Source organism: Pollicipes pollicipes, unplaced genomic scaffold (genome assembly GCF_011947565.3).
Source record: "Pollicipes pollicipes isolate AB1234 unplaced genomic scaffold, Ppol_2.1 Scaffold_6686;HRSCAF=7923_pilon_pilon_pilon, whole genome shotgun sequence".
NCBI lineage: Eukaryota > Metazoa > Arthropoda > Thecostraca > Pollicipedomorpha > Pollicipedidae > Pollicipes > Pollicipes pollicipes.
This window is the reverse complement of record NW_023596921.1, coordinates 16,113,678-16,135,425: the sequence shown is the minus strand read 5'-3', so window position 1 is coordinate 16,135,425 and position 21,748 is coordinate 16,113,678. Positions and strand designations below refer to the sequence as shown.

The following is a 21,748-nucleotide window of genomic DNA, read 5'->3' as shown; positions in this document are numbered from 1 at the left end:
TAAAGCGACTCGAACCCACCCCGCACGAGCGGGTGAAAGGAAGGCAGGTGTTGTAGCCAGCTGATCTGTCGGGAAGGACCTGAGCTATCGGAACGGACGTCTGATTTTCCACGGATCATCTTGCCTGATCATGTCTCCCTTAGCTTTTGCTCTTGCTTTTATCTAGCTGATCTTCTTGGATCTTCCAGAGTATTGCATCACAGATAGGATATTAAGGAACGAAATCGAGTCAGTTGTGTTGTGGTATTTGAGAGGGAAAACAACTTTTTGGTGCGGTATGAATTAGTTTTTGCGAAGAGACCTGAAATCTGAAATCTCAAAACGTAACAGAGAACCTCAAGAAAGACAGCAAAGATATAAATGCCTTTAGCTGCTACTGCCTGCGGGGGGGGGGCATGATACTTTTTTCGGATGTACCTAGAGCTCGGACCGCCCCTTGACAAAAACCCTTTGTGCTCTCTTGAGGCGTGTTTGGTCCAGTAAAAACTCTTTAACGTATCATTCTCTGTCTAATATGCATCCACGGAGATTTGCGTTCGGCACGCCCAGGACTTATCCGCCCATCACGTCCCTGTTCACGGCACTAGAATGAGGCAACGAACCACCAATTTCGCAAGTGGGTTGAAAATGAGCATGCGTGTTTAGAAAGCTGCGTTTATGTGTGAGGAGGCGTGTGCTGTCACCAGTTTGAACAGCTGGAATACCTCTGTTGTTTCAGTACCATGTCCGCCCGCTGCGCCTCCGGCCCGTCTGGCACTGGTCGGCCAAGTGCGACGTCGAACAGCGGCGCCTGCTTACCAACGCGCTGTGCGAGCCGACACCCCTCCCCCTTCCTCCTCTGCGCTTTGGCGCGGCTGGTGCGCCCCACCGGCTTGTTTGGGTTCGCTTGCGCTGGCTACGTCGCGGTCAGGCCGCAGGGGCCAAGGCGTGCGCCCTCCCCCCTCCCCCCCCCCCCGCCAGCTGCGTCATGCTGAAGCGCTGGAGAGAGCCCTAGGCATAACGCCAGTTAGAGTTAACCCTGATGAAGCTGACAATTACACCGACGGATTCGGAACATCAGGAAGCTCTGCAAGCAAATGCAATGGCAATCGAAGGGGTGGGAGTGTCCACACGTCGTGGGAAGTACCACTCAAATGAAGTATTGAGTATTTTGTCATAGGTGAGCAAACATGATTACTTACGTTTTCGCAGCCCGACGTGAAATGTGATACTCATCGGTGACAAAGTCAAAGCCCGGTAGATCTGCCGCCTCAGAACGATTAACATCAAATGATTCATATATATTTGATTTCTAGATCATGCAGGAAAGGTTCTCATCACTAAAAAGGTGACATGGTTCTCAATGGGCTCGCGCGCGATGTCCTTTTTTGCATTCGTCCCACCGGCAGGCAAGTACAAACATGTCATCTAAGGAACACGATTAAAATAGACATGGGCCCATGTGTATATTGGGATCTGATTCTATCGTCGTTTAATGTAACGGATAGAAAGCTAGACATGTTTGACATTTGTGCAACGAATGTTTGCATGTGCGAAGATGACCAGTTCCGTCATGCATCCTTGTCATTCAAATATCTTAACCGACCTTATTTCCATGCAAACGTCTCCCTTGGCGGATAAACTGCACTGGCAGACCCGGTATCAGTCTGATCGATCGCCGTGCCTCCTGGCTCAGAGTCTGGCGCGGGACCTGGCCAGCACGGCGCGAATGTTGCCCGACGGCTTGTCGACCGGCAGGAACACCTCGTTGTTGGTTGCGCTGCCCACGCCTGGGAATTTGGACAAATCCACTGCGAAGTAGTGCTTGTTGGGCATCACCATCTCCACTTCGCCGACGGCGGGCAGCTGGTTCAGGATCTTCACCTGCGCCAGGTACAGTGTATTCTGCACGGAGGGCGAGAACACGCCGCCCTTGGCCGGTCCGGCGAACAGGTCCAGCACGATCTCCCGCACCGTGGCCCAGCTGGCGTCGTAGTCGACGTCCCGCAGCGCGTCGTACCGCCAATTGGCCCCCACCACCGTCGAAAAGACGCGGTCGGCCATGTCTGGCAGCGAGCGGTATTCGTCGCGCACGAAGTTGACGAACGCCGACTGCGTTGTCTTCAGCACCTGCAGACCCTTGAGTCCGGCCCACACGACCGGCAGTGCGCCGCGCTCCTGGCGCACCTGGCACGTTCGCACGGCCTCTCGACAGGTCACGAAGGCATGCTCGTGCGGCTGACCCCCTGCCTCGATGCGCCGCCATGGGTGCACTTCCACCAGGATGTTGACCCGATTCGCGTGCGAGTACTTGGCGAGGAAGTGCGAGCAGAGCAGGAGGCCGAACGCCTCGGGCGTGGTCAGGCCATGGTTCTTGGCCAGCAGATAGATGGTGTTCTTCTGCGAATCGGTGGCAACAATGTCCGAGTTGTCTCCGTTGATATAGTCCTTTTTGGAGTCGAGAGTCAGCTCACTGCACACCTCCCACTCGCGGATCGTGTGCACGGACCCCTGCCGGTGCACGTGCAGCAGCTTCACCCAGTTCTTGCCGTAGTTGCTGTCCACGATCTCGTAGGCCATGGCGGCGGCGGTCGGTCGGCGCTATCGCACTGCTGGTGGGACTTCGTTTGTGACTGTCCTGTGAGCCGCGTTGTGAGGTCTGGCCTCTGTCGCCAGGCGGCCAGATGTCCCCGTCCGGGGACGGGGGACCAGATGTTTATCGAAGCCTCCGGGCCAGGGGTGACGTGGGCGAAGCAGGGCGCCAGGCATAACTGGTTGTATAATGCGCGGCCCAGATTGTCTCCCTCTCACCAAATTATCACGCTTGTCCATCGAGGAAAATTGGCATTTCATTTCGTGTTATCGTCGTACGAGTGAGAAAGTGATGTAACGAACCGAAGCTAGCGAACGGTGTAACGAGCCGAAAAGTCACCGCGTGGATGGCTTCCGAGCAAACAAATACAAATGCAAATACCTGAATGAGATTTCACCGGGCTTGTTTACGATTTTACGCTGTTTTTGTTTCTGCACCCAGCTGCGTTGGTCTAGCTGTATTTCGGCCTACACGGTTTCTCAGACGGCAGACAGTCTACCTTCAAACAAAAATCACTATGAGGGTATTAAAAAAGTTTTGGAGAATTGCGATATGGGCCCACTAAGGCTTTCTTGTTTCGTCTTTCTTACGCCTCGATGTATAGTTAAAGTAACATGGTTTGTGGGCTAAGAGATCACGTTTAGAATCGTGTGCAGATAGAAAACTGATGGAGGGCCAGCTAGTTCAATACACGGGGAAAACTAACGGCACCGACGATTGCAGCACCGTCCAATACGTCTTGAGATGACAATGTTCGAGATGATACCAAGATGTACTGTATTTTTGCCAAGATGGAGGTGGCACAGGGGGCTTCGTGACGCAGGACATGGCAAAACGCTGAAGAGGATTTCGCGCCGGACAGCAGGCAGTCTCGCATCACGTCTCCTCAGATCCAGTTCGATTTGGACGCCTGCCAAGGCCAAAGCTGGGAAACGCGGAAACAGCCAAGATCTGGTCTGGTTGTGAGATTCATCATCACTGATGACACGAACTGCCGCTCTTGTGTCGATCTTACGACCCTCCCATACCATGATGCATCAAGAACGGCCAATGAAATTGTGGCACTCTTGAAACTGAAAGGGCAGCTGAGGTAGCGCACGTCATCTGCCTTGAAGCTATGGAGCGTTTTTGTTTTGTCGGTGTTGTAAACTGTTAACTGTAGATTGTTGATTAACACGCGTTCGGGTGGGGAGGGGGTCAACTTGACCCTCCCAAAGGTTTTCTAGAATCGTTTCCGAACGGCGCGGCGCAGCCGCACCAAATTTTGCAAAGCTATATATAATTTAATAGCGGATCGTTTGACATCAAAACGTTAGACGTACCTTGTTAGGTTGCTGACCTATGGCAGGTCAAAGTTAGCGTAGCCATGGTTTTAGCGTAGGCAATATCTAGGGAATCCTTCAATTTGATCCAACAACGGAGTGTTAGACGAAGCCATACATCTCTGAGATGCTTTCTCAGGCAACACAACAGTTGAATGAGCAAATTGCATCGACCTAAGTTCAGGTATAAAGGTCATACCAAGGTCAAAACCAACCTGTTCTGTTGCTCCAGGGCTTGCTGCACGGGATAGTTTCTGGTGCTCATTTCGAGTTTATTGATAGCAGGAACCGCATTATACATCTTCCATGGACCTGTTAGAGGTCAGAATAAGTAACTGACCTAAAATAACCCAGGTAAACATTTTGTTTTAGGAACAAGCTGCCTAGCGTAATCTTTGTCGAGTTGTCAAATGCCAAACTTAAAGCAATCTTGTATGATTTTGGACACCTTGACCTTCAAAATGTCAAAAAAAGGTCACTGACCTTGAATAAGAATGTGAACTTTTGCTTAGAAACGGTTATCTAGGTGCTGGGTGCACTTTGGAGACCAACCTGATACTTGGCCTTGTTTGACCTTTTTTGACCCAAAGGTCATGACCTAGGAACCTGAAAATTTTACCCAAGTACTTTCACGTACAGGTTAACATACCCTGTAAATTTGGTGTATCTGACTTTCTTAGTTCCCGAGATCTCAAGGGGGTCAATTTGACCCCCCACCCGAACGAAGGATATCTAGCCGGTCACCCGGGCGCGTGTTAAACGACCAAACAAGTTACACACATGTGAAAGGCTTTGAAACTCTCCACGGACGATGTATTCACTCCCAGCCTCAGAGAGCGCTGCAATTATATCGTATGCTTGGTGTCGTGTGAGCCATTTCATCCTGGTTTAATGACCAAAATACAACATCAGTCAAATGGCCCAAAACTACCGGGCCTCTGAGCCTCCCGACCCTACTGGGGATTACTCCCGCGGTGGAAGGCGGCTTACGCATAGCTAAGCTGCTTGCCAATGCATATATACAATACGAAAAGGGGAAACAGTGAACGTCACTAATTTTGTCCCTCAGGAATTTATCAATGTGTTTATGCACAAAGCCTCCCTGCGGCAACCGAGGTGAGGTCGCCATGTTTCATCATTGGCTGGTCGACGTCAGGTTCTCTGAGTTTGGTGTGTGTCCCTACATCCAACCCGTTGGACGTTACAACTGAACGCGCTACCCCTTGGTGGTCTGCGGCTCTGTAGCAAAGGCAGCATACACCGGCCTGCTGCAGCTGGGCAGTCAGCTATACATTCAGCAGGCAGGTCCCTTGGTGGTCTGCGGCTCTGTAGCAAAGGCAGCATACACCGGCCTGCTGCAGCCGGGCAGTCAGCTGTGCGTTCAGCAGGCAGGTCACGTGGTTGGCATCGGAAGGTGCTCAGGTACGGCGCGGAGTCGTCCTCGGTCGGGCTGCGCTCACCTTCGGGGGTTGTTGGTGCTAACCCAAGAGCCTTCAGCATGTCCTCCGTTTGCAGCAGCCTCATCACAGGCGAGGCGGCAGGCAGGCGTACCCGAGGAGGGCAGCGATATGACGGCTCGTGGAACGGCCGCTCAAGGTCGGTGGTGGCCCGATGTTATGTTGCGAGCTTCATTCGCACTAAAACAACAGGCTGGAAATGACTCCAGCCTAAAAACAACCGTAGCTGGCCTTGAACACGCCCTGGCTGGTTACTTCATGCAGTCATAGTGAAACCAAGTCTCCCTTTAAATCGCTTGATTTGATGTAAGTTCGTGTCCTCCGAAAATTACAATATGCTCGAGTAATGCGCCAAACAGCTCTTGATTTACGCCGCCGGAACGAGAGACGTTCGGTTCAAGTTGTTGATGCCTCCAGCACTTGTTTTTGCAAACATAGTATTTTGCTTGTGTTTGCGATGCACCCTTGCCAGAGGCCTAGTGACAACTTACAAAATGAATTCAACATATTTCCACGAAACTGAGCTTTCCTTCTGATCTCCAGAAAAGCACAGAAAGTGTTCTACAGAGGATTCGGGTTGCCTGCCGTTTTAAATTTGTTGGCGTTTGTTGTCGCTGCTCAGCTTGCATGCAGACGAGCCCAGCCTGGCAGCGGAGCAGCCCAGCAGACGAGCCCCGCCTGGCAGGCGGAGCACCAGCAGACGAGCACAGGCCGGCAGGCGGAGCAGCCCAGCAGCCGAGCCCGGGCCGGCAGGCGGAGCAGCCCAGCAGACGAGCACAGCCGGCAGGCGGAGCAGCCAGCCATGTAGACGACCCGAACCGGCAGGCGGAGCAGCCCCGCAGGCGGAGCACCAGCCGAGTCCTGGCCGGTAGGCGGAGCAGCCATGCAGACGAGCCCAGCTTGGCGGGCGGAGCAACCCAGCAGATGGCTCAAAACACGGCCGACGTGTTGCCGCCTCGCCGTGAAATGCAAATCCAGCGAATTCAATTTACTAATGGACAAGGCTGCAACCTGCGGCAAACATTCGCTTGGAAATCGGAATTTACATTCTGCCGTCTCTTGGAGCGTCATTCTGCCGTCACTGGGAGCGGCATTCTGCCGTCACTGGGAGTGTCATTCTGCCGTCACTGGGAGCGGCACTCCGCCGTCACTGGGAGTGTCATTCTGCCGTCACTGGGAGCGGCACTCCGCCGTCACTGGGAGCGTCATTCTGCCGTCACTGGGAGCGGCATTCTGCCGTCACTGGGAGCGGCATTCTGCCGTCACTGGGAGTGTCATACTGCCGTCACTGGGAGTGTTATTCCGCCATCACTGGGAGCGGCACTTTCCCGTCAATGGGAGTGTCATTCCGCCGTCACTGGGAGCGGCATTCTTTGAAGTTGGCCGTTCTGAATAACGTCATCACGGCGGGGTGTCGCACCGAGCGCTGGATCATTGCGGGGCGTCGCACCGGGCTCTGGATGAGAAATCAGTGGGCAAATGGTGCCTGCTTCAGTTCTAATAACACCTGTTTCTTCCCACAGATCACAGTTAGGTCCGGAATGTAAATGAGCATACAACAGTCGTAGACGTACGAAGATATCAAATCTAGAAGCATGTCCACGGAGAAGCTGACATTGATAACGTTAATGCTTGCATTTCAACGTGCAGTTTCTGAAGCCGAAGAAATGAAGGTATCTGTAAGGGGCTTCATATGTAAAATTACAACAACCGACCCTAACAAGCATAATGTTTGTGTTGGTACCGTACCCAAGTGTTATGGTGTCGTAGTCGGAAACGGAAAGGACTCAACAAGATCAGTATTTCGAGCTCAGCATACACGTGTCCTGAATTATAATCACTTTAGTATGATCTCTCCAGGAACAGGGAGATGATTTATGTTGGTGTAGTTACCATGCGCCCAGATATAGCTTGGTTGCACTTAATGCCGGCTTTTTGTATCCTGACTTGTACAGGTTGCATCGGCAGGCTGCATTACACTCTGCGGGCTGAGTGTGGTGTGCGGATTGTGCCGGATTTGTACATGTGTTGTACGTTGATTGTGTACTTTTCGGATTGCTTGAACTGTAGCTTGTTAGCCGAACCCGCACCTCACTTTGCTTACCGGAAGCGGTCTGAGTTCTTGAGTAGGTACTACATTTGTGCCTGGTGCCTCACATTCACGGCTGGGCACAGCACCCTCACCCGCGTGGCTCTCTCATGCAAATCAGCGTTGTATGTCGTTAGTTTGTAAGCCGTCTCGGTGCCAGACATTTCAATTTTGGCCCACACAAAGTCGTCAGAAGTTGCAGTGCTGTCTCAGACCCAAGACGCGTGACCCAGTAACCTCGACGCTTTTCACCAGGGTCTCTTGCGCCGTGACTGGAGTGCTGTTTATTGATCTGGACGTGTCGACACGACGTGATCCTGCCGGGCAGCGTCACTGTGTTGCTGTCAGGCTCTCTAACAGATAGCGCCAGCTATCTAAGGGAGGGGGTTGGGGGAAGGGAGCGGATAATGAGTCGTGCCGACGCGAAGTGTGGCATTGCGCACATGGTGGGCCCACGCGGACCGTGGCCAGAGAGTCAAAATATCCGGCACACCATAAACGGCAATAATCCGATTGTTGTGTGGCCGCGCCTGCCAGCTTTGATATCTTGGAAGCTATTCTTTATAAAGGTTTAATGGTGGCGGATGATGAGGTAGCTATACGACCTAGCGAATTTACCTGTTCGACTGTCTCGTGTTTGGAACTGTGCATTCTAAGTCATCCGCGTCGACTCCGATGGTCTGTGCACCAAGTTTTCAAAAATGTTCTCATTCCATCGGTTTCATACTTTTACGCATCGTTAGCACGCGTCGTACGGGGGAGGGAGAAGGGCTTAAAGACCCCACTAAGGTGTTTTTGGAATACATCCGGAATAGTCAGGTCATTGAACCTCAAGCTAGATCAAACCGCGACGCTTGTGGTCAGGTATAATTATTTACAGCGTATAATATTGAAATCATGATTGTGGAGTACAGAACAACGGCACATTTTAAAGCGTCGGTGTTGAGACAGTCTTGATGCGCATCTGTCATCAAGAGCATTTTTAGTCCAGGTTGCTGAATTTTTCAAGAGTTGAGGATTCCGGCGAATATGTGCTGCGTAAGTGAAATTGCACGACAGAAAGGGTAAGAGGCCGTCCATATGTTACTCTGCGCATTTTGGGCATTTTCAACGCTACTTCCCTCCCCCCTGGTTATGGAATCGGGGTATTAACACGCGCATTATCAACTTTTATTCCAGACAATATTAGTCCTTTGACTTTTTGTATTCGTCTTTGTTCATTCGACTTTTTGTCCGAACACCGTCCTTACCCACGCGTGCTTGCACAGGTGGCCACCGCCTGCCCATATTCCCCATGTCGCTCTGCCCTGCCCATATCATGTGCGCGCGAATGATGTCTTAGGCATCCTCGGCTGTGCAGCCGTGGTACTGCGCAGACACCACTTCAGTTATTCGCACTGTGTCTGAACACGCATGAACTTATCAAAATGGTGTCTTTAGGTATCCTCGGTTGTGCAGCCGTGGTACTGCACAGACACCACTTCAGTTATTCGCACTGTGCCTGAACACGCACGGACATATACAAATGGAAGTTTGTGCTATTCGTTCACTACAACAATATTCGATTGCCTCAGCTAAGTCGAGAAGAGAGCTGTAACTTCTGCATCTTCGGTGTGGTTTGGCCCAGCCTACCCCAGTCACGCTATTCCTGGGCGTATATGTTTTTTTCAGTAATTAACTGTGCTGCTGAGCGTTTGTCAGCAAAACTCAACACAGTTCCTTGGAAGCCATTCTCAAACATGCCCAAGGAATTAAATGCGAGGTGGGGCTGAGCTTAATAATTTGATGAAAATGCACTTAAGCATACATTTTCCGTGACGCTGAAACATCACCAGATGTATGCTTCACCCGTTCGATTATATTGTAGGCATGGGCTATTTATCCGCAAAAGGCGATGTGAAATGAAGCTCAGTCTTATGAGACCCAAAGTAGTAACGGAGCAAAATCAATTCTGATTGACGAGCCAGGAAACAGTAAATCGTAGCGGCAGAGACGGGCAACGACATGGCGGCCAGTTACGTGTCACTGACGAACAAGCATGGAGTTATTGAGCGCTCGAGGACATGCGGCTTATGTGAAAGGTTTCATGATTTCATGTGAAGCATGCCGCATCGTGCAGGCAAATGCACCGTTCAGGAACCAAGAAGTTAGCTCAGCACGTTCCGACCCCATAGCCATATCAACAATCGGCTGGGAAGCAAACCGTATCGTCATTCTTAGAGCTGGCTTCGAATGCAGTGTTTCCCGGCTTAAGCAGGGAGATTGGTCGCGCGAGAGGTGTACGCGACCAGCTTTCGGCCATACAGCTCATATGTTTATTTTTGGCCACTTTGCGTTTTTGATGTCATTTGATTAATCTTTTCAAATTGAATTATTTTATGTTCACCACTAGTTAAAATTTTTGCAAGCTTTTAGCTAAAGAAAGGGTTGATAGTTTTGAAAATTTCAACCGATAGCTTAGATCTACGAATGACTTATGGCTTAAAAGTAAAAAATAGGAATGACCGAACTTTTGGGAAAGCAGCTGGAAGAGAGCTCAGTTGTGAGCTTAAGCTGGCTTCCATGCCATTGCGAATGCAATCCAGCAGTGGAGCGGGTTCTCTCACATATATGCTCGGATTGGCCCAAGAACAGGTCGGAGTTAGTCCAAATACAAGTCCGAGCTATCTTAACCGCGCAACGTGGATTAACAGCAGCAAACCAAGTGCGAGATCAGATCATTTAAACGTACGTCATTTGCTACACTTTCTCGCCATAGCCCGAAGGTTGGCACGGATTATCACTGTCGGCCTCTTTGGGCTTGCCCATGGGAAGCCTGCACGGATTAATATTTTCTTGAGCAATACAATCTGCTCAGCACTGGTGTGGTTTCGCAAATATGGTGGAGGTTGCAATAAAAATGACGAAATCTTCTCCCAAAGTACGCCAACAAACAGCTTTCTCCGCAAGTCGGCTTCTGTCTTCTGTTTTCTTTTTTTAGGGGAGAGGCGGCTGGATTCAAAGAAGTACGTGCCTGCTGCTTAGGCATCCCGGGAGCACCGATTCCAAAAAGCCCACGAGGAAGCACTACCAGAGTACTCCTTTGCTTAGATCAGGAAGACGCACAAATCATATTTGTATCCGTAACGTGTCATTAAAACCTTGCCCTGCATATGACATTGGTTCCGCGTACAGCCTATTGTCCATCATCCACACTTGGTTTTTGGAATACCACGCGTAGGTGTGTGGTTCGCAGTTAACAGGCTGACGCGCGTACTTCATGGGTACGACACGTGCACGTGGTGTCCTCGCAGAGGAAGAAGTATTACCTTGATATGGTAGCATCCTACCGATTTGTTGTCCAGGACATACATGACGCAGCTCGGACGATCTTGACGCTATTCATTTGACTGCTTAAGGCTTTCCAACACTGCGCATGGTGCAGGGTGTTAGGTTGGGCCGGGAGTATTGCACGCATATAGTGTTGATATTCCCGGCGTTTAGTGACTTGACTGTCATCGCTTGTTTTTAAATCTTAGCGTTTTGTGAAAAAAGATATGAGGTAAGTTCTCAACAGTCCTTCAATTTCCTGAGTGCAGTCATAACGTAGATGGCTGAAACGTGTTGACCATATGGTCCAGTGCTAGGTGGCCACCCAATTGACCGGTCGTATGCTTTCAAATGGCTTTCTCACTATTAGGTTACCCTCATGCTGGCTTATACCTATGCTCGTAATTTGTTATATGCATTATTTTCAATATTTGAGTAGTTGTCAAAGTGGGATCTGGGAATGAAGGTTGCTCCTGAAACTGCTCCCAGGATGCGTGTGTAAAAGTTGACTTTCAAGAAGTCAGTAGTGATAAGCAGTACATACCATTGCTGTGCAGTTGGTTATATAGTGTATCATGCAATGCTATTAAAGATAGATTGCCTGTTTCTATCATCTTAATTTGTAAAACATCTGCCACCTTAGTTTTTCAAAATTTAAACATGTGGTACATTTTCTCTATGCTTCATTGAACAGTATTGTGAAACAACATTGCAGACAAGTGATAGTGTTCCTCTGAGAGGGGCATCATACTATTATTTGTCTGGTAACCACAGAACATTGTCAGGGCTGATGGTCAATGTGTTTGCAGAAATCTTGGGCTATTATGTTCAGAATAGCATCAACTCACAAAGAAGCAGCCCAATTTCTATTTCATAACAGGTATAAGGAGACCATATGTAACACATTGGCTTTTGGACACAAATATGAGCATCATATGAAAACACAGTTGATGCCAATTTTAAATGGTAGCATTATAATTCCAGTACACAAAATAGACTGGAGATGCTGTGCTAGTTCTTTGATTTGGCCTATTGCCACAAGCTGTATTGCAAGTATTATATATATATATATATATATATATATATATATATATATATATATATAAGCTGTATATAGTGATAAGACATATAATAATATGTATATTAAGTATATAAGCTGTATTGCAACCTGTAGTATTGGCATATTGTTGTTGATGCCATCCCTGTATGAAGGGAATGATAACATGTGATTATTAAGCAATAATACTGTACTTATGTTGCTTTGTGGTACATAGGCTTGTTTGTGTGGTATAAAACTTTGTATAAAACCTCCCTTTTAGAAGTTAATTCTTGTGTAATATTGAGCCAACAAATATTGTTTTTTGTTTAATCATCAGTCCTTTTCAGTATCATGTGCAGGAAGTTACATCATGGCTTTTGTGATAAGTGTGTGCACTCTTGAGAATGACTGTCTTTTTGAGAACTTTACTCCTAGGATGAACATCAAGGCACTTCAGCAACACTCTGTGCTCATTGAGTTGTCATTTCCATATGTTTTTCATTGGATCAAAGATTATCCATGTTGAGTTCCCTTGCATAATATTCTTCTATCACCTGAGTTGCCTGGTAAAATGTGTAGTGCGTAGGAAATATTACCAGTAGCTGAATGACAAGTTCTGCTTGGAAATTTGCTGAACTTTCCATTGAAGTGATCATCTGGATTATTACCATGTTCCTGTATCAGTATATCTATGCACTAGATTTGCAATCACAGTGAACAGGTTATTTTTATTTATTGGACATCTTCTAATGCCAATGGTGTATGTACACCAAAGGTCGATGGTGTATACACAGTGGATGAGGATGCCTTTTTAGCTGCCAATCAAAGATCAGTGGCATTGCAATCATAGGTATTGATTTTGTCCTCAAAATAATGATGTTTGCATTGCCTTGCCAGAAGTCCTGAATGTATTAGAAAACTGAAGTAAAAGAAGCATGCTTTCTGGCTTCATTGCTGAAGTTTTCAAAGCTACTTGAAGTAAGGAGGTAACTGCATACAATTACCATTACCTGATTGCCTACCAATGTAAGAGGAATCAGACTTGCTCCCCCCCCCCCCAAATCAGTCCAGAATTGCATGCAAAGAAAATGGGTATGCTCACCTTATTTTGATGGCCTTCAGTTTTGCTTTTTGCTGTGCATCACCATGATTGAATTTGTACTTTAACATGGACCTAGTGAGGAGTGAGAGCCTCCTTGTCATGCTTCCATTGTGGCGATGGCGGTCTGAGTTTGCACTGTTATGGCTGCAGACAAAACTCAGAAGTGGCATATTTCAAAGCACTCCATACAAGCTGCAGTTTAAAACATTTTGTTGAATATGAATTATTGCATATGAACATCATTTTCACATTGCATTCATGCTACAGGCACTTTGCATTACACCAGGCACACTGTGTGACAATATAGGCAGCATGGGCACACATTGTATGGCAGTGTAGGCTGTGTATGGCAGTCAATGCAAATGATCAGCTGAGAGCCATGCTATAGAGAATAAGGGGGTGGGGGCGTTAGGGTTAGTGTTGGCCAATTGATGTACTGAACTGCAAACCTTATTCATAAATAGTTGAATATCCATTAAAAGAGGTTGAGCCTTTTATTTACAACTTCTAATTTTCTTTTCAGCAGCTTGTTGGTAGGGGTGTTATTTTCGTGGGTTATGCCATCTGAGCTCAAACCTTTTCTAACCTTTTCTCCTTTTCAGCTCGAAGGTGTCCTTCAAGATTACCCTTACTTCAGATCCGAAGCTGCCGTACAAAGTGTAGGTTGCATTCAAAATGCTATTGGTGTTTATGTTTATCTGGCATTGCTTAGCTTTAAGTGAACTGATGGATGAATGCAGCCAACCTAATCCATGAATGAATCAACTATGAATCAACCTAAAACTCGAGTAAACACAAGTGCTTTGTTTACAAGTGTTTATAAGTGTATCACGGCACTTCACACTTGGAGGCCATGTGTACGAGTGACCGTGCTGGACGCTCTGATGCTGTGCACGCCTTGGTCAGCACTGCCTTGTGTCCTGCAGCCTCAGCGTGCCGGAGAGCACGCCGTTCACGGCCGTGCTTAAGTTCGCCGCCGAGGAGTTCAAGGTGCCTCCGGCCACGTCCGCCATAATCACCGACGATGGCGTGGGCATCAACCCCCAGCAGACGGCAGGTGTGTAGGGTAACACTGTCCTCATCAACCCGCAAGCGGCAGGTTGTGGGTACACTGTCCTCATCAACCCCCCAGCAGACAGCAGGTGTGTGGATAACATGTCCCCATCAGTCACGCCCCAGCCAAGCATTTGGGGTAGGTAACATGTCCTCATCAACCCCCAGATTCCAGGTGCAGTGTGTGGTAACACTGTCCTCATCAACCCCCAGCAGCGCAGGTGTGTGGGTAACACTGTCATCAACCCCCCAGCGGCGGTGCATGGGTAACAGTTCATCACCCAGCAACGGCAGTTGTATGGGTAACATGTCTTCATCAACCCCCAGCACAGGGCAGGTGGCTGGGTAACACTGTCCGCATTAACCCCCAGCAGACAGCGGGTGCGTAGGTAGCACTGTCCCCATCAACCCCCAGCAGATGGCAAGTGAGTAGGTAACGTCCTCGTCAACCCCCAGTAGCTGACAGGTGCGTGGATAACACTATCCTCAATGGCGAGAGAGGGGAGCATATCTGAAAAACTAAATAGAGCAATGCCGCAGGTCATCGGTTCAGGAGCGGTCTGACTCGTCCTGTGCCATGTTTTTTATATACCGTTGCCCAGGAACAGGTAGCCAGGAATGTCCCTTCCTCTATCCCAGCGACGCAATAAACAGTGCGTTAACACTAGAACACATTAAATCAAGTCGCAGCACTCCCAGCTGAGAAAAAAAAGCAGGCGAAAAGGTGGTGCAGACCCAGCGGTTTTGGTGTCATGCAATAGCTAAGGACAAATCAAACATTAGAAGGCTTGAAATAGCCATAGCCAAAGTCATCTGATGACAGCCCGCTGAAACCACTCAATAAACTACTAGCACTCATTCACAATGCTGCTAAAGGTGATCTGTCACACAAGTCGGAGGGCCATTATCTGGTCACTGTCATGCTGGGTCTTGGGGTGGATCTCCAGGGAGTCCACTCAGCTATGTGGAGCCCGTCACTGAGAGAACTCCTGTAGTCAGCGTCTTGAATTTGGCTGCAAGTGCATGCACACGGATAAATAATAATGTGACCATGAAACATGAGGGGGGTGAAGTGGGCAGCGAGTTACATACCTACAGGGCAAAGCCAATCAATCACTGCAATGGCTCCAAAGGTGTTCGTTATGTTAAAGGGAATGTTTCACATTTGAAGACATTGAAGCAAACAGATATGATGGAACAAGCTCACTTATAACCAGTGCTATGCATGCGGGGTGGAAAAGACTGCTCTGGACAGCACAATTCTCTGTTTAATAAATATTTTCCTCAACATTGATTGAGAGCCAATTGACGGCCGTTAAATGTGGAAATCGTGCTCACGGACGCCAGATATGAACGCCTGAATATTTATTATATGTTTGTTGGCCTTGATCGCCACGTGGCGTACGGAATGGCAGGATTTGAATGACATTATCATGACGTCGTGAATGCCAAGGTAACTTTGAAATACTCTTCCCGATATACCTTTTCTCATTTTCGTGGACGTATGGCTCAGAAGCCAGAGGGGCTTTGGTCTCAAGAAATGCATGTTTGTGAACGGCAATAAAAGGTCTTTAAGGTTGCTATTTTGGTTCAAAATTCCGTATGAATGTGGAACATTCCCTTTAATATATAGTGGCGAAAAGCTTGCAGATGGTGTTTTCAACGATGATTTTTTATCCACGGATATCAGCTATTCGTGGAAAATGTGAAATCGTAACAGCGTTCCACAGCTTAGGGGCAATGAAATATTTTGTAAGTAGCCTATAATTACGCCTTGAGAATGTTAAACCATGTCGCCCCGTATGCTTTGGTGGTGCGCCGACCTCTGGAGCAGTGTGAAATAGTGCCGCGCCTGTGCCACTCCTCACCGAGCCCGGCCCCCTCTCGACAGGCACGGTGTTCCTGAAGCACGGCTCGGAGCTGCGCCTCATACCGCGCGACCGCGTGGGATGCTGACCCCGTACCTGTCGGGCGGTGTCGAGCTGGCGGCGGCCGGACAGCGTCCAGCGGGCGGCGGCGCCGACAGCACCGCCGCTCTCTGGTGGCAGCGCTGCCGACACTCTGTCAGACGTTCGTGCTGTCGACACCATTCCCCAATGAACGTGACTCGCTTGTGTTTTGTGGTGGCTGCTGTTGAATTTTCATTATTTTACTAGCATAAATAAGCGGTCGCACCGAGCGCTGTAGCATGTACGTACCGGTGCGAACCCGTTTGCCCACTTTTCCAAATTAATAAACGGATTTTGTAGCGGGGTCTTTTTGGTCCGCGGGTAACAGGAGCGGTGTGGGGGGAGGGGAGGGGGAGTAGCTCCGATGCGGGCAGTGGACGGCCGTCGGTCGACTGGTAATGGTGCGTCGGCCACCCGGACAGCGGCCGCGGCACGGCACGGTGCCGCCGGCCTACAATGGCCGGCGGCACGGCAGCGCGTGATTTATGGTAATGGGTGCAGAGCGGGCCGGCGGTGACACGGCCTGGCTGCCGGACCACTCCGTAGACCGAGATTGAAACAAGCGGCGCCGCCGGTCCGCCCGCCCCGGAGCGACGCGTGACGCTAACGCGGCTAGACGGCGGCGCACGGACACGTGATATACTTGGAGCAAGCAAGCGGACGGGCGGGTCATTGGGCACCAGGTGGCGCACGAGCAGGTGGTACATCGGGGAAGAGGTGGCGCACGAGCAGGTGGTACGTCGGGAAGAGTGGCGCACGAGCAGGTGGTACATCGGGAAGAGGTGGCGCACGACCAGGTGGTACATCGGGCAAGAAGTGGCGCACGAGCAGGTGGTACATCGGGCAAGAAGTGGTGGACGAGCAGGTGGTACATCGGGGAAGAGGTGGCGCACGAGCAGGTGGTACATCGGGGAAGAGGTGGCGCACGAACAGGTGGTACATTAGGGGAGAAGTGGCGCGTGAAGAGGTGGCACATCGGGGAGAGAGGTGACGTGTGACCTGAAACAGGTCACGTATCGACCACAATGCACTGCAGCCATTTTTCTATGATTAGTCGTCTACGTAATGCAGTAGTATCAAACTTTGGACGCGTGCGAAGTGGCCTTTCTACGAAAGTGTTGCCAATTTTCTGCGTAAATGATCCAAATGACGACTTGGCGCACACTTGTATGGCTCGAAAGTAGCCCGTGGAGTCGCAGTTCCTTTCAACACGAACGACGCGCGACCAGGGATATGCGGACATGGTCGGGTTTATGTAAGGTGCTAACGAGCGAACCTGGTAAATGTGGATGTGTCTTGATATGTGATGAGTGCTAAAAGAAAGGCCATGTAAATCTTCAGTAGGGGGCGCAGCCAGTGACTAAGGCGGAGGAAGGCGGGGGGGGGACTAAAACTATTTGCGAGGGGATAATTTTTTCGAACGAGTCCCAGCTCCTTCGACAGTGCCTGCGCATTGCGAACAGACCAACAGATACCACAGGCGCTAAAAGGTACAGTGTCTAGCACATGAATGGGCTACCGATATTGGGTTGCTCTGGTGCCCAAACAATCGCTTCAGCGTCGTACCGTCCATGTTCGCTTGGCTTTCCTCTAGTCTTGTTGCTAAATGACGGCTGTTGGCCTCTACATGTTGCTGTCCACGGTGCTGGCTGTAATATTTATACCCAATACAGCTTTGCTGATCACCGAATCGCGCAATTATGCCCAGCGGTGCCTAGATGAAAACGGCACTCGAGCCTGACGGGGAAGCAAAAGGCCCATGAGCTGCACTGTCGCTTCGCAGGACCAGCAAAGTCGGGGAAGTTTTGAAGTTTCGAAGAAGAAGTTTCGGCCTTTCTTATCTCCGATAAGGAAGGCCGAAAAGGCATCATCGAGCAAACAGATAATAGTATGTCTCCAGTTTGCATTGGTACTCCGGACTCCACAGAGCATTTGATGTTACCTTATTTTACAACCCACCTGACAGACTGGAGCTGTCTATTGAACACAAATCCAAAGGCGTGTTGTGTTTTTCTTTCCGTGCATACCAGATGAGCAATCCGTCTCGCTACATCGGGACAGTAGACTGCCTCACGGCTGAAGCGCGGAGAGAAAAACACCACGTGCGTACAAAATCCGGCTGAGGAATTTTTGAATGCTCAGTTCCCACCGCGCCCGCCCGTCCTCGTTTATGTCGTAGATCCAGCAACCGTGGTTTGTGTCCGCCGACCGCCGGGGGCGTGGACGGCAGCGGATGGTAAAAACCACGGCATAACCGTGTGTAGTTAGGGTTAGCCTCCGCCGGTCGTGATCGACGGACATCAGCTGCCTTCGGATTCCACAAACGTAAACGAACATATTCGGGTGCGATGGGGACCCGGCTTCAGTCCTGCTGAGCCATTCGTTACTGGAGCCCTGGTTTCAATCACCTGTGAAAATCAAAGCACTCCTGCACGTTAACAAGTAAAGCATTGTCGGCAGCAGTGTGAAACAATAACGTTGGTCTCGCCGGGAATTGTCCCATCCTGAGTTTAATCCCAGGAGTGGTAGAATACTATGTGTAAAACCCACCAGCGAAATCAAAAGATGCTAACTTAAGGTAGTTGGAGAAGTTCAACATTTGCATCGAATGCTCCGATGAAATTCACCAGGTCCAAGAACAGCGATGTATAGCCTACTGTGAATGATATATGCCTACGCTTTCTCGTCGATTCGTCATGAATGCAAATGGCTTGTTTGCGGTTTGCTGCTCCAGAGACTTATTACGCTTCTGTGGGAATAATTGCGCAGCGGGAGAAACGCCAGATACCTGGCACTGTTCGCGTGGGTTCCGGTTCAACATTGTTCCAAGTGCGCACGAGAACTCGCCTCCTATAAAAATGTAAATTTGCCGCCATCCAATCTGCTAATGGAATACTCCGTGGTAGCCGTGGATTGAATATTCTTCATTTGCATCCTGACCATAGCCACGCGCCTATCCCGCGGGATGGTCCCAAACACGGCAGCGACGGCCGCGCTCGACGCGAGGGCCCTGTAATTGTCATTACAGACGGATCCGAATATCCCAGGAGCTTTTCGTGATGCCATGCGGGCGTCGTTTGTTTGCCGCAAACGCTGGATTACCCGCACGGCTGAGGCTTTCGTAATTGCCGCTGGACCAGCCTATGCCGTACAATGCAACGTTCATCCTCGAAATGGAGGACTATTTATGCAGGAGGATGACGTCCTTGGTTCATATATCCGCGTATATATATATATATATATATATATATATATATATATATATATATATATAATATATTATTAAATATATCTGGGCCCAGCCATTGTGTGCGGTTTCCACGGTTATCATGCGATTCACCTGAAGACCACGTAAATGACCAATCAATGTTGATAAGCTGTGCTTTGTGTTCCCCAACATTGTGGGGTAAATTTTCCAGTGAGCCTTGCTACTTATTTGAGTCACGTTCGTTAACCTAATGGTGGACGTTTGCGCTCACATTGATGCGATGTGCTTTTTTAAAATGCAAGATTTCGCACAAAGGTGAAGCAATGCGTTTCTTCGCTTCTAAACAAAAAAGCAAGATTATACTGAAAGCATGAATGGTTGGATGCGAGAGGAAGGTGTTCATTATAAATAATTTGTTTTCTCATAAATTTGATCCGAACCCTTTGAATGAATGGATTTCTGGGATCAGTGCCCACGCTAAGCAGTGCTTGTTGTGTGAGCTCTGACCCCTACCATCCGATCGCGCAATCCCAGGCAACGGCAGAATTTAGTGGCGAAAGCTTAACGTGCCGCAATGCTCGGCACGGTCCGTCCTGCCCTCTGACGTCAACTGACCTTTAGCGCGACCGCTGCCACCGGCCGCAGGCCATACCTGTCAAGGGCAAATAGCGAGCGCCCTAAAGCGACTCGAACCCGGCCTACCACGGGTGGGTGGATCGGAAGGCAGGCGCTCTAACCAACTGAGCCAATGGGACGGACATATATAATGGATAATGACATTATATATCATACGTTTGCCACTGGATCTGTCCAAATCTTTTGATGTGATGAGTCATGTTAAGCCTCTTGAAAAACTGTTGCTTCATGGTGTTGACCCTGACTGGTTTGAAAACTATCTTCGCAACCACAGGCAGAAAGCAACGTTCACCTGTAAACATCTTATTGAAATCACGACCGCTTGAAAATCCAATAGGGAATTGTCAGTGTAGCGCTCCCGGTCCGTTCATATACAATACTTTGTCAAGTGACGTCACCCTCCATGTGGAAGACGGTGTCCATGTAGTCCAGTGCGCGGACGACGCGCAAATAATCGCAACCGGCAGAAAGCTGACTTGGCTGACTGAACTGAACTTACAGCGAAAATGGAACAAGCAGTCTCCACACTATACCAATGGTTTGGACAGCACGCTATGAAGCTGAATGATGGCAAAACCCAGCTTATCGTCACCGAAGCTCAGCTAATGGTGCGGCACGAGACTCCCGTCTAAATCCACGTCCTAGGCAGCGCGATTGAGGAGAGCGGCACGACACTTAACCTTGGGTTGACCTTCGACCGATCGCACACATTCCCAAAGCACATTGTCAGCATGCAAGTAAGCTACAATGGCTGCTTGTGGCCCTGTGTCATTTAAGGCATATCATGCCCAGTGCGCATATCAGCGCAATAGTATGGAGTTTAGTCATCTCTAGAGTTGGCTACTGTATATCTATGTACGCCAGCGCAAGCCAGTCAAACTTCAGAAAGGTCCAGTCAATCATAAATTTTTGCGCGAGGGTCACGTCGCCGGAATTTCAGCCATGTTTCTGGCGTGGTAAACCCAAACCCAGCCCTGAATGAGAGACGGCTGGCATATTACCACAACGTAGTATTTCTTTCTAAGATCATAGTCAACAGGACAACCATCAGCATTGGCGAAATATTCTCAGCACAAACATCGACACGACAGGAAGACGCGCCCACCAGCCACACATCAGGCTGACTACGGCGCATGCGCACAGTTGCAAACGGCTGGTTATCAGACCCCTGTCGACTACAAGCTCCTGCTACACTGCGTTAGGGCCCTAAATCACTCGTGCTTTGCTGGCACAGTCAGAGTTCCTACATGCCATCGGGGCGTAAGCGCGCGTTTGTAATAGATGTAAGGTTATGTGCCTTTTGTTGATTGAGTGAGCGTTACTGTGCCCGGAAATGTTTTAAGACATGACATAGCGCACCAATAACCAAGCGTGCATTTTACCTGCTTGTGGAATGCATGATATAGTGGAATGTGTTGCAACGTGTTGTGTGTTGTAACACATGCATACACATGTCCGAGCCACTTCCAGGATTAAAGCCTTTGACCAAGCATATTTTGTCACGTCATCGTCGTTGCCAGCTTTCAGGCCTTGGTTCCCAGATCATGCACCCATTAAGAATATTGCCGATTACTAGTTTCCTGGTAAGATATGCTGGTACGTATATCTTATCAAAGACCAGGCATCAAGGATCGGTGATTACACAGGAGCCCATTCGATCCAGCATCCAGAACCAGGGAGCGGTGTTTCTGGAAAAACCAGCTTAAAACGGGATTCGGGGCCTCTTTTTCACGAAGCGGAAGTGGGGGCTACGAACTAACGTTGGGGACCGGGGGCGTGTCTCCTGAGGGGTCTGACCGTATAGAGGCGGCTAGACATCGATATGGCGAAGCACATCTGGACCATGAAACGCTCGCCTATGTCGCGAGCTTTGTGGCATGCCGCTGTCGTCACCTTGACCCGGCGCTAGAGGCGGCTAGGACATCGATATGGCGAAGCACATCTGGACCATGAAACGCTCGCCTATGTCGCGAGCTTTGTGGCATGCCGCTGTCGTCACCTTGACCCGGCGC

At 49.4% G+C, this 21,748-nt stretch overlaps 2 protein-coding genes across 2 annotated transcripts; one reads left to right on the top strand and one right to left on the bottom strand.

Annotated features, from left to right (window-relative positions):
- Positions 1–1,265: 1,265 nt before the first annotated feature.
- LOC119108531 (uricase) lies at positions 1,266–2,656 on the bottom strand. Its single transcript, XM_037232114.1, has one exon. The coding sequence runs from the start codon at positions 2,557–2,559 to the stop codon at positions 1,672–1,674; it is 888 nt and encodes a 295-aa protein (XP_037088009.1). The 5' UTR covers positions 2,560–2,656; the 3' UTR covers positions 1,266–1,671.
- An 8,194-nt stretch (positions 2,657–10,850) lies between these two features.
- Positions 10,851–16,192, top strand: LOC119107544 (ubiquitin-fold modifier 1). The gene is made up of 4 exons (XM_037231026.1): positions 10,851–10,981; positions 13,493–13,549; positions 13,817–13,947; positions 15,835–16,192. Exons 1-4 carry the CDS (start codon positions 10,977–10,979, stop codon positions 15,897–15,899), a joined length of 258 nt encoding a protein of 85 aa, XP_037086921.1. The 5' UTR covers positions 10,851–10,976; the 3' UTR covers positions 15,900–16,192.
- The last annotated feature ends 5,556 nt before the right edge of the window (positions 16,193–21,748 follow it).